Source organism: Hippoglossus hippoglossus, chromosome 9 (assembly GCF_009819705.1).
Source record: "Hippoglossus hippoglossus isolate fHipHip1 chromosome 9, fHipHip1.pri, whole genome shotgun sequence".
In the NCBI taxonomy this organism is placed as follows: domain Eukaryota; kingdom Metazoa; phylum Chordata; class Actinopteri; order Pleuronectiformes; family Pleuronectidae; genus Hippoglossus; species Hippoglossus hippoglossus.
The window spans coordinates 5,526,678-5,540,285 of NC_047159.1; the positions used below are offsets into that span (position 1 = coordinate 5,526,678).

Sequence of the window (13,608 nt, forward strand, 5' to 3'; positions counted from 1 at the left end):
CAGCAAGTTGTTTGATTTAAGTGAGAAATAATTGTTTAAATGTGCTGTATAAATATGCAGTGGCTTTAAATTATTAATCAGTAATTGATAATTAGCTAAAAAGCGTGACCATGAATTAATAATTGGAAGTGATTTCCAGCAGTCAAGAGTTTTTTTGCATACAAGATAAGATAAAAGTTTTTGTGGGGAAATTGGGTCATCACTGCTGCATAGCATCTTTAATTTGTCAGAGAATACATCACGCAGAGTGACAGGGAAATGGGTGCGGAGCGAGGTGGGGGGGGGGGGGGGGGGGGGGGGGGGGGGGGGGGGGGGGGGGGGGGGGGGGGGGGGGGGGGGTGGGGGGGGGGGGGGGGGGGGGGGGGGGGGGGGGGGGGGGGGGGGGGGGGGGGGGGGGGGGGGGGGGGGGGGGGCACAGGTCATCTGCCAGAGCTGAACTGACAATACCGCCATTAAATCGTAGATGCCACTGTCTAATGAGTCATGCAGTGGCCTGGTATTAATCTTCTAATATAAGCCATTCTGATAAGACAATAAAACACTCTCCTAATTACGAGCAGCTTTTTAATAAAAGATGAGCTTATGAAGCTAAACAAAGCATGTCCTCCGAGGCTTGTTTTAAGTCCTGCTTTGATCTCCTTTTTAATCGGAGCTGCTTTCTCTGCAGTTAAATTCATTGTCATACTTCATATGTGTGACTGCTTCCTGGCGCGCATTTGCATTCAGCCCTCGCCCCTCGGTCCGTCTCGCGCCGCAAAGCCTCCGTTCGACAGCACTCCACGAATATTTAATTCGCACCGTCTCATCCAATCCCCCGCTTGATGAGGATCCAGATCAAGTGGCAAAGCAGGGGTTCGTAACGTTGGAGGGAGATCACACCACCCAGGCCTCTGTTGTGCTGCGTAAACAACTGCACTCGTATTGGTTTTTGATGGTTTTTCATGGAGAAATGTCTGTTTAGAACAAAGGGCTGATCAAACTTTCAACATTTTCTTTTCTTCCATTTCAAGAGATTCTGTAAATTCTGAGGGATTGAGCTTCTGAAAGAAACCGATTTATGTGGAGTAGAGTTTCTTGCTCATCTCCTCGAAAAGGATTTAAGAAGACTTTTCTCAAGTTATAATGTTTATATAGAGATTAAGAACGACACAGACCTCTTTGACGCCATTTTTTCCACCCTGTAAACCTGCGGAACACAAAAGCTATCTTCTCTGTTAGATCTTTGCTTTCTTAGATCAGAATACAGTACTGACTTTGTGTGTGTGTGTGTGTGTGTGTGTGTGTGTGTGTGTGTGTGTGTGTGTGTGTGTGTGTGTGTGTGTGTGAGTGTGTGTTGTGTGTGTGTGTGTGTGTGTGTCAGGTTGGGAAGGCTGGGGCTGCACAGACAACTCGGAGGCTTACTCCTACAGTTTCCAGCTCCTCTCCACGCTGCTGCTCTGTCTCAGTACCTGATGTTCGTCCCGCCCGTGGCCATCGCCATCCGAAGCCACTATCTGCTGGAGGCGTCCGTCCTACATCTTCACCATGTTTCTTCTCCACTGTGAGTGACTGCATGTTGCTGCGCGTCTCTGCACAAACACCAGAGCTGACCTATAAATATTTCTGGGTGTGAAGAAAGTACAAACAACTGGAAAGCTGCTTTTCTGCTTCCCCTGCAGCGTCTGTTTTTAAAAACACATGAGAATGGCTCATCCCTCTGCCAAGGCCCGACAGTCCCTTTAAATTAAATCAGGCTGCACCAAACTGAGCACAGATAATCACTCCTCTAAATATGTTTTCATCAAGATCCATGAATGGCGTTCACAATACCAATGTGGGACATCATGGTGGGTTGGAAATCTGTTTTGTAACTTTTGCATAATCTCGCTGGCAAACAAAACAAGCCAATGGATATGGGAGAAAATGTGACCTCCGAGGTAATACAGTAATTTACTGTGAGCGTAACAAAGACCTCAGGAAGTTAAAGGGACCTTGCCAACACAGAGGGGGTTTTGTCAAAACACCACAGGAAGTTGAACCCGTCTCACCTTCTGCTGCTATACAACATGAGCCAGTAAATTTGCCAATCAAATACATGCAAGTGCATATTCCTGGTACATCACATTTAGCCATGAACACAATACTTCTGCCAATCACCTTGACAGTTTTCACAGTGAAGGATGAAATAGTTGCCGCCGTGAGTGGTTTCTCAAGTTGTTCAATCCTATTTGAGTATTTTACTGTATGTACTGTTGAGCAGCGTTTGAGTGTCTGATAATCCTTTAAACGCATCAACCTGTTGATCCAAGTGGACGTCTTTGTGTTCCGTGTCCCGTTGGTGCCTCACAACTTGTCCCCTGCTCTGTTTTAACAGAAATGCTCCACAGGGATTTAACGGAGAGGAAATGAAAGTCATATCGTATCCAAAAAAAGGTTTAATGATATACGAATTAACTAATATTCAGGGAAGGATATGTTCTAGTCAAAGAGATGACTCACATACCTAATCTATTATTTATGTATTTTTGGTTGAAAATAATTACTTTGGAAAAGGGACAACAATTTAAGTAATTTGAGAGATTATTAAGCATGAACAAACAGGAAATTGGTTCTGGGCTGACATGGATTAGAATAGAGTAATTCACAACGGAGTAAATTTAGACCAAACCAGAAAGATGTTGTTGGGTAAAAAAGAACTACGGTTCAGTCATCTAAAAGCAAATAGTACATTTTCACAATGAAAAATAACATAATTGAATAGATTTTACCAAACATAATCAGATGTCTTTTCCTGTTTTTCTTCTTCTCTCCCGACAGTTCTACCACGCCTGTGACCAGCCGGGTATCGTGGTGTTCTGCATCATGGAGTACGACGTCCTGCAGTTCTGTGACTTCCTCGGGTCGCTCATGTCGGTGTGGGTCACCGTCATCGCCATGGCGAGGCTGAAGTCCATCATAAAACAGGTAGGTCCCCACTGTAATGCTGCATGATTATTACTGAGCAAGAATCAAGGAACAACGTTGGATTCATGAAAAATGAGGTGCAGTGGTGCAGAAAAATATATATAGTTTATAAAAATGAATGTGGACTCCGGGTCCAGAAAGTGAAGCCAGTGTGTAAATGCCTGAAACCTGTGTTCTCTTGACTGACCAGCAGAGGGCGACTCCACTGGTTGTTTCTATCGAAGTCTATGATAAAATAACTGGACTTCTCTCTTGATTTATAACGTCAGTAAACATTTTCCTAAAAAGTTTATGGTCTCAGTCGCTAGTTTCAAGTCTTCTTCAACACAGCATGATGTTCATTGTGTAAATTATGGTCCCATTTAAAGTCAAATAGAAAATAAAGCACCTTATGCATTGGGGTGTGGTTACAGTGTAATTGACAGCTAGTACTGTCCAATGGTTGCAGTACGCAGGTGTAGGTGGGCGTGCTGTGTTCTCGAGATGTCAATCAGGCTCCACCCTCTGCTCCTCCCTTGACACTTAATGTAGTCTGACCTGATAGTCAGAGTGAGTGGCCATTTTGTTTTGCTGTATTAAAACTTCTATTCGAGTCATGACAAAGCGTATCAGATCATTTCTGCTTCACAAAGTTGTTGATGTTGATTTACGAGATCCAACATGAATGCACCATCTGACGCAGCTTGATAACGAACACAAAAAATCCAATACTGTGAATCTGCCCTCACTGATGTTCTCCACAGAACAGCACACGTCACACATCACTGACTTGAATCAATAACGCTGAAACTACACGTGTACCAACAGTATCATTACAATCCACACTATTAAACACATATTTTACTCGTCTTGTTTTGGCTGAATCCAAAAGGAAAAGGGACGGTATAGTGCCAACACTCCATAACAGAGACAAGATCAAATTTACCAATTCATCTTCTCCACTTTTAGATGTTTGACAATTAGCAGATAGCGATTCAACCTCAACTCAGCTCCACACACTACGGCTGTGATTGGCTGAGTTGTGTCTCTTGAGCGGAGACGCGGTCATTTCTAAGAGCAACTCCAGAGCCGTTTGATTTCTTTGATAAAAATGTTAGATGGAGGCAGCAGCGCATGTCCACTGTCACGTGTTGCCGTCTGCCAGCGTTTAAAACCGAGAGCTCCTTGTTAGTGGGCGACAACTTGACACGAGCCCCGAGTCGAAGAGGGATTAGAGGACGGGGAGCTGCAGAGCCGAGTAAGAGAGCGACAAATGAGAAGTGCATGCACGCCTCGATTTTTAGTGATGAATTAAAAGATCAATGTGAGGATCAAAGATGCCTGGTGCTAAATTATCTGGTTGTTGACATATTGCGGTGGATGACAGGAAACACTAACAGGTGCACCTTCTCCACGGGTCACTCCCCTGGCTGCACACCAACATGGAGCACAGTCAGGGAAAGTGTGTGTGCGTTGTGTTGTGTGTGTGTGTTGTGTGTGTGTGTGTGTGTGTGTGTGTGTGTGTGTGTGTGTGTGTGTCCATAAATGGGAGGAGGAGGAGAAGGGGAGGGGATAGTGAGAGGGATGGAGGGAGGGAGTGTACACGAACATCTGCTGTCCTCTAGAGTTTTCGTTTTTGCTGAGGGAGGCAGTACGCAGTCACTAATCAAATTGCACGTCAGGACGGGCTAGTGGAACTCTGTGTGTGTTTGTGTATGTGTGTGCGTGTGTTTGCGTGTGTGTACTGAATAGTGTGTGTTGGTTTCCTTGCATATGTAATGTTGTTTTTTAAGTCCATCACCAGAGCTTAGACCTCTGAAGGTCTTAAAGTCGAAGACAAACTTGGACAGAACATCTCACATGGACAAGTATTTGTTGGTTCATGTAAAGACAGAGCTTCGGAGATTTGTTCCGAATTTAAATCAGAATTAATTCAAAGACTGATAATTGAGTCTCATCTTCATAGGTTTTGGCCTCATTTGACCAAATGGCCAACTTCAAACTTAGTTAAGGGCTGTGGGTAAAGTCAGAGCCCGGGGACACTCCCATGTTAACTCCACACATGTTTGATGTCAGAATTCACGACACGGGACACATGGGAGTAGATCAGCAGAGTTTACAGCCCTACAGTTTATAACCAGAGCTGTGAAAGAGCCCTTAGTGATGTCACCACAGACTCTAGCAGTTAAGTTAAGATGACGACAATCTCAAAGTCGCAGTAAAAAGCCAAAATTATAATTTTCAGTGATGAAGTATAGTTTTTCATGATTTAAATCTCTTGAATAAAGATATTTCTTAACGTACTTGACTTAATGAACTTAAGTAGAAACCTTTGTACATCCACCTTAGCGGCAGTGGATCAGCAGAATATACAGACCTTCAGTATCAGAGCTGTGAAAGCTCTGGTGATAATGGAGATTCACAGGAGCTTTTAACATTAGTGAATTAGATTTTTTTATATGGTGAAGAGAATGAATTGCCAAGGTTATATATTTATGACCATGAGCTGTGTCTGAAAGCTCTAAAATATGATAAGCACATCTCTGTGTTCAGATTCCCGTCACTGCTCCAAAAGGTCAAGAGTGAACAACCATGTTTAAAATTATAAAAAAATGTCAGACCTTCAGCCCGGCCCTTGCAATCCCTCCTAATGTGGATCTGCTGTTGTGATCTGCACATGTACAAATACAGTGTGAATCTGTGCTACTGTACATGAAAGCATGAGAAGACGTGGCTGATAAAAATAGACCCCTGACCAGAATTCCTACCAGCTCGTCCATCACCGTGACACATAATGATTAATTGCAGCGAAACCTCTGCCTGTGAGCGTCCATGCAATTCACGTCTGCACACACAATGCGTGTACACATGCATGCCTGGGTGCTGCGGTGCGATTCTGCGGTGGTGCAGCACATGACTGATGACTGTTGCTGCACAGACTCCTCTGGCCGCACCGCGCTGCTCCTCTCCTCCTCTCCTCCTCGGTGGGTGCCAATTAGTCCCGTTCCTCTGCAGGCGGGTCATCGCCTCCCCTGCTCGAAAATCCCCCCAATTTCTCCTCGCGTTCCTCCAGCAGACGGACGAACGCAGACCCCCGGCATCCTGGACAGGCTTAACTTCTCCCAACGCATGTGCAGCACAGTTTATTGATTTTTATCCCTCTCGCTTTATCTCTTTTATATCCCGTGGCTTTGTGTCAAATTGTGAGCTTGGCAAAAATAAGAGAAAAACATTAAACTGCCTTTATTTGCAGGATAGGTCTCCATTGTTCACATTTTGTTTCCATTGTTACACAGAGGAAGCTCAGTTGGTGCATTATTTTGAAAGCATTTTTAAATATCAGAGTTATTTTCTGAGCTGACCGTTTCCCCACTGGTATTAAACTAATGGCATGTTTACATAACGACCGGCTTTTATCTTCTTTACCTCATGCTGGTTGTTACAGACAATTCTCATAGGGGATGTTAACATTATAAAATCAGGCTGCAACGTTTTATTTTTATTTTTTTCGTCAACAAATCCCCTGAAAAGAGCAAATAACTGTGAGTCAAACTGTTTCTCAGTCACTGTCTGACTCAGCCACCCTGTCGGATGCACTCAGCTCCAAAGGCCGTTCATTCTCATAGAAATATGTATCTTAAATCTTTATGTTTCATTTAAAAAAAGGTTAATCTCCTAAAATAACTGGGCCACAATAGTTTTGTTTTATCGTGCCTAGTTATTTAAAAGCAGTAGTAAATGGTGCATTTGCTGGGGACTGTTTCTTTCAGCAGTGGATTAATACACATTTGGTGATTCGGTGCATATACAGCAGAATATGATGCAGCATGTGGGACTGTGCTTGTTCATGATAATGTCAGACTGAGGCGCTCTGATGCATTTATCACAGTTTTGGGGAAACAATGGTGTTTTATGACATAAGAATAAACAACAGGCCCTTGAGCACAGACATGTAGGAGCCCCCCCCCCCCCCCCCCCCCCCCCTTGAGCACAGACATGTAGGAGCCCCCCCCCACGCTGAGGATGCAAGGCCCTCAAACTGAAAGAACAAAAATCAATTAAAATCGGTTTCCTTTTGCTTTTCTGTGTGGTTGTTTTCTGTCTCCTTCAGGTCATTGTTTGTCTCTTTGTGGCTATTTTGTATTTTAATGATTATTTCGTGTCTTTTCTTAGTCGTTGTGCGTCTCTTTGCTGTTGTCTTTCTGGTTGTGTTGTGTCCCTCTGACCCCTGTAGGCCCCTGGGATCTTTTCCCCGTTGGCCTCGTCAGTTATTCATCCATCAGTTTTGTCGTTTTCTGTCATTTGTTGACAGTGAGAACTAGAAGGAGACTCAGTGGAGCACATCCCTCCGTCGAGGCCCAACTGTCCCCTTGTGACATCCCTGATCTGGGTTCTTCCTTGAAAATGTAGAATATCTCCAGCTTCAACTGTTAATGTATTGTTTTCCAAATTAGCTTTTCTGTCTAACAAAGACCAGAATTGTGTTAACTCTTCTCAAACTAGATTTTTATAATGCATCGCCATATTGAAAAGATATTTACATGCACCATTCTTTTTTTAAACCAAACTGATCTAACTTGCAACCCCAGCACGACACCCTTTTCCAGCAGGTTTATATTTCTCTTTCCAGCCTCTGTGTGGTACATTCTGCCTTATTATTTTTTTTTATAGCAACAAACTTCTCAACCAAATCTCCAATGGCAGCAGCTGTTTTAGGAAAAGCACAAACTCCCACAGCCGAAAAAAAAAAAACAGGACACAGGTGCAAAACGCTGGAGAAAAATGAAAGTATTGAAACACATACAAATCATGTCCCGGTGGTTTGGAGAGCGCCGATCACTTCTGAAGATTTACGATGCCAAGATTTTGTCACAATATGTCTAACGTGGGGAGACGTCTCAAATTTATCGCACACATATTCATTTTGGGAAGTAGCCGGTGTTGTCACTTATTGATCGGCGTGTTTTTTTTTCTTTCTGTCAAGGTGCTGTATCTGCTGGGGGCGATGTCTCTGTCCATGGCGCTGCAGCTGGACCGTCACGGTCTGTGGAACCTGCTGGGACCCAGCCTGTTTGCTCTGGGCATCATGGCCGTGGCGTGGGTAAGAGACGTTCATATGTTTGCAGCACAGTTAAAAAAAAAAAAAAGATTTAATTATAAAAGAGGAGATAAGAGATTACTGATCGTAAGAGGGGGATTCACATGTAACACAACGGTCTAAGAGGAAAACAGATAAGGAGCTATTTGATTGAAATTAATTATTTTCGGGAAATCAGAGGGGGATGAAGTTATAAAGCCATATACAACGTAGTCATTAAATGGTTTAAAATAATTGTCCAATAGAGCTCAACAGTGTGTAAAGACATATATCCCTATATCAGCCATTATATTGTAATCCGCTTAGGTGGACTCAATAGTGACGTCTCTGATAGGTGGAGCTCGCTGTTGCCATGGAAATGTTTACCACAACAAGGTTAATTCAAAAAGAAGTGCTGGGATCATTCGCAATGGCTTATGGGATGTGTAGTTCCTTCACTCGCTAAATAATCACGTACACAGTCTTGTACCTTTGCCTTTTTTTTTTGCTCTGAATCAAATGTTTCATGGTCACGATTCATCTCGCAGCTGCTCGGCCTGGTTTCAGACTCAAAACTGTTTTTATACTTATTTTCAGAAATGTCAATGGAGAAAATAAATGGGAAATTTACTGTTTTAAAAGTGGATTAGAAATCCAGAAAGCTACCACACATGAAATCAATAAAATGGTTAATAGGGGTAAAGGTAATATTTAATAACATTATTTTAAAGGCAGCATTACAAAGTTCTTAAGACTTTTAGCTTGTGAACTTCAGATCTTGTTTCTTCCGAAATCATTTCTACATGTAAACACAGTGAACTTAAAATCTACAGCTGCTCTATGATGGATGTTTCTGAAACTGGTTGAAATATAATTATTCGAATACGTCGTGTGTGTGTTTGACATTCATGGACATGAAGATGAAACATGTCAGCGCTGTCTCTCTTTTGTTCCTCATGCCAGCAAGTGTTAAAAAAAAAAACCATAATCCATCATTTAAGCTAACACGGGAGTGGAACATGTGTGCGGCTGTAAAAACTGAGGGGGTTCCGACCAGCGGAGCTTCTTTACATTAGCATCGAAGGGGCTTTAAAAGTTTTGCAGCCTGTGGGTATTAGTCATGGGTTGTAGTTCCATTATAAGTCAGCTTGTACTTTCAGTGACTCTTCGTCGAGTCATAATGTGCTCCCTGAACTGAGAAGATAAAAAATAATAGTCTTTCAGGCAACGTTTTTGAAAAAAGGAAAAAAAAGAAAAAGGAAGGAGACGAAGCCTTTAACACCAAACCTCTGACATGAGTTTGAAAACATGGTTAGCGGCTTCCTGGGAGAAAGCTTTGCATTGAATAGAGCGTGGGAGTTGTAGCTGTGAGTTATCTTCCCGTGAGCTGCAGGATCCTATACAAAAATAAAACTGTGGAGGATGAAGTCCTGTTTAATTCCACCATGTAAACCCTCTGCCTTCAGCACCAAATACAGGAGACAGTGTATTTTAGCACAGATGAGATTCTTCTTCTTTCTCTTTTTTTTTCTGGAGTTAACAACAGCTCTTCAGAATTCACCAGCTGCATCATTCAATGTGAGGGTATTCAGAGGTTTACATAACTGGCTGCTGCTATGTGACTGGTTTTCTGTGGTAATTCAATATCTGGATGGCTCATTGAAATATGTTATATAATGCTTGTCATATCTATAGAATGGAAATATACACGAGTTTTAGTCATTCACTGACACTCTGACAGTGAACCGCACTCTCTCAGATCACGATAGCAAACTCTGCACAGCTGCTTTTCCATGAAAGCTGCAGTTAGCATGGTGTTCCCTTGGATCTCATGCTAATGCAGCGTTTCTGTAACATTTCTGTAAAATCAACCTGCCCCTCGCGCTTTGATTGCTTCATAATTTATCAGCTGTTCAACAGTGTAGATCTGCATTTCAGCATTCTCCTCAATCCCTCCCACCCCCCCACCCCACTCGGCCTCTGCAGCTCCCGAGTTTGAGTGCCGCACATTCTCGACAAGAGCCCTTTCATTTCAACTTGTCATGTTTCTGCAAAGCCTGGCATTCTGAATGTTCCCAGACACAAACCGAATTAGATCAGTCAAGCGGAGGGCACAGAGCGGCTGCTGCTGCTTTGCAGGGGTTGTCATGAGCGGTGAGAAGACGAGTGAAGAAGCTCAACTGCCAAACGTCCCTAATTCTCCAAAAAGTAAATGACTGAAAGACCGTCCTGCTCTGAAACTGTTTGTCTTAGCTGCGACAATAAGGCTTTTCCAATGGAATGGGAACAGTCATTAATGATTATTAGTCTTTAAGCTAGAATGAATACAGAATAATGATTCAATCAAAGCCATTTTCCTGCCTGAACACATGTAATTATTTCGGTCATTCATTAAGGACTTTTAATTTCCATCGAATGAGTCGTCATTTTAATGATTTGTGAGGAAAATGTTATCGGGGATCAGTGTTTATAAAGCGATGACAATAGAGTCTAAATACAATCGTGAATCACTCTCCAGTTTGACTGTTTACGAATGCAGGGGCCACGCCTTCAGTGATTGTGGCCCCTCATAGAAAGAATGAGCAAATTACCTGGATTAAACAAATAAAGACATTCGTGTACACGAGGTGCCGATCAAAGCACGAGCATAAATAAGAGAACGACTCAATCGAGTGATAAAATGAGCGATTTAAAACATCTATTAGGGGCTTTATGCTGCAGCAGTTTGCATTAATTCACATTTCAGTCATTAGAACCAATAGAGATTCATGAGGAGTCGAAGTGAACTGTCTGCTGCTGCCTCGCCGAACTCCCACTGCTCTTCATATTTGAATGACTGCTCCCTGTGTGACCTCCCACTCTAATTTTTTAATACAAATAAACCATAAAGTGCTTTTTATGGGTTCTAATAAACTTCTAGAAAGACATTTTGAATCGAATTTACACGTCTTCGGAGGTTTCTTAGAAAGGACGATTTCATTTGCGACTAATTACGGGACGTTTTTCAATGATGGTGCAGTTTTTCACAGAGACAAGAGAGAGTGTTTTAAAGCTGGAGTGAAGTTAGAAGCAGAAAGACAGGCAGCGGCTCACAGAGGACCTGATGTGAACCCAGCACCTCCCACGTCTCAACAACGCATATATAGCACTGACCTGCACTTCAAGAAAGTTCAACATCCTGTCAAAAGGTTTTCTTCCACTTCTCTTTCCGAGAGCAGCCGTACGTTTCAGCACAGCTCTGCCACAGGCGAGCCTCCAGCTGAGCAGAGGAAACGGAGCTCCTCTTTAAGGCAGTTTGATATTGTTGCTCGTCATGTCGTTGTTTCGCCCGTTTACGACGATAAATCTTAATTCTTTCGCGGGAGATTCGCAGATGTAGTTCACACTGTTAACGGGCGGAAAAGGATTCATGCTTCCTGACGTCTTCTGGGTTTTCTTTAAACTGAAATGTGCAAAATGTGACACTGCTTCCTGGTACATTCAACTGTACCTAAAAGAAACTCAGAGACAAACATGTCACCAGTGTGTTTGCTTATGTGCAGCCTGGAGAAACATGAGGGAACAAGTCAAATGAACTTTAATACAAAGATAATTGTATGATCTGCCAATGAAACCAGATTTAAATTCACTAGATCCAGGTTTTTAATTGGATCTGCACCTAATTACACACACTCATGAATATTAGACCCTTAAACCTGCATGAATTATTCTTAAAGAAATCAATAGTAATGTTGAAAAACACAAAATTCGCACAATTCTAAACATAGTGAAACAAATTCCTTAATCCACCCTCTGATTCAGATCTGCACCAAAATTTAATGAGATCCTTCTTCCTTCATTCCACAATTTTTCATGGAAATCAGTTGAGTAGTTTCTGCGTAATCCTGCAAACTAATATACAAACAAATGCAGACAGAAAACATAACCTCCACGACGGAGGGAACAAATACATTCCTAAGCATTTATTATTGTTTATTTACCTGGGTTTGCAAATGGATCTGAGATCTCTAAGTTACTGGCTTTGGAAAATTCTTGGAAATGTATCTAGAAATATTCTGCTCCCAAAATCTCCACCTTACTCCCCTCTTCTATTTTCTAAGTATCATCATTTCCTTACTCAAACAAATCAGTGAGTTTTCATCACATTAACACATTTAAGTTGTTAAACTATGAACCTTTAACAGGTTTTTCCAGGAAACCTTCTTGAAAGAATATTAAGAAATGTATTCAAAATATCAAGACAACACTTACAACAGTTTTTATTTTTTATTTTATTTGTTGTGCCGGTTGAAAAACATTGTGTTGTGTGTTTGTTGACCCGTCAGACCGTGCGCACCATCCGTCGGCGGCGTTGCTACCCGCCAACCTGGAAGCGCTGGGTGTTCTTCCTCTTCCCGGGCACCATGATCGCCACGTCCGCCGTGGCCCTCTACGCCTTCGTGGAGACGGAGGAGAACTACTTCTACATCCACAGCATCTGGCACATGCTGATCGCCGGGAGCGTGGGCTTCCTCCTGCCGCCCCGCGCCAAGCCCGACGCCAAGGTGACCCCGCTGAAGCGCAGGCGGGGCTGCGGCTATCAGCTGTGCGTGAACGAGCACGAGGAGCTGGGCCTGGTGGACCCCGCCATCATCTCCATCAACAGCATCTGCACCAGCTGATGACCTCCCAGCCTTTGACCTTAGAGACACGTCATTGCCTTCTTTTACTTGGGGAATTCACACACGGGAAATTAAGCCACAGAACTTCAAAAAGTACTGTAAATACTTTGATGCGTATGTGAAACACTGAGTTCCTTTTTTGTTTTGTTCTGTTGTTATTGTAATTGCTATGGTTACAGCTGTAATTATTATAATCTATAGGTAAAGTTGTTCTGATGAGTCGTGGGTGTACAGTGACACACTGTTGTTTGTGAATATGTATTTAAAGTCAAAGCTGAAACACTGCTGCTATCTGACGGTGACTGTAAAACTGCTTCTGTTGGTTATTTATTGGTGGTCTCGTTAACGGGGCCAGGTATTGTACTGTCGGGGCACAGGTCGGGGCGGGGGGGAGACGTCAGGGTGGGCCGGGGGGGGGTTCACATTTATCAAGGGCACGGCTTTTCTGAACTTCTTTTGAAATATATCTTTTGCACTGAGACACAAAAATGTTATTCTGTAAAATTTTATAACAATACGAACGTCACAAATGTAAAAAAAACAACCTAGTAGTCGTGTGGAATGTTAGAAATGTCTGTTTTTTGCGATTGCAATGTTTTCTCGCTTTTACACAAACGTGCTGATTGTTCTTTAACGGGAACTGTTCCAAAGTCCGGCTGCCTGTTGAGAGAGAGAGAGACGCTGAGCGGAGGCAGGATTACTTCACAGACCTCAAACCAAGACCTCACCTCCCTGTTCTTTTTCTGACAGGACCTGTGTGACACCACATTCATAAACAATAAATGTTTTCTTTCTTTGCCTCAGTATCACTTGTGCTTTTCGGAGCTTTTAGAGACGCGGCGCAACCGGTGGAACCTCCCCGCAAAAGACATCACACTGCAATTCCGTGGCCCTTAATGGAAGCCGGTGGTGCTCAGACAGTGAGATGAGACGCTGTCAGCAGCATCC

The 13,608-nt window shown here is 42.9% G+C and overlaps 1 protein-coding gene across 1 annotated transcript in view; it reads left to right on the plus strand.

The window, feature by feature from the left end:
- tmem8b (transmembrane protein 8B) overlaps positions 1-13,046 on the plus strand; it is a 38,167-nt gene extending 25,121 nt beyond the window's left edge. Inside the window, 5 exon segments of the mRNA XM_034596147.1 lie at positions 1,361-1,444; positions 1,447-1,508; positions 2,761-2,943; positions 7,907-8,023; positions 12,325-13,046. Of these exon segments, the coding sequence (XP_034452038.1) occupies positions 1,361-1,444; positions 1,447-1,508; positions 2,761-2,943; positions 7,907-8,023; positions 12,325-12,660 (782 nt within the window). The 3' untranslated portion in view covers positions 12,661-13,046.
- The last annotated feature ends 562 nt before the right edge of the window (positions 13,047-13,608 follow it).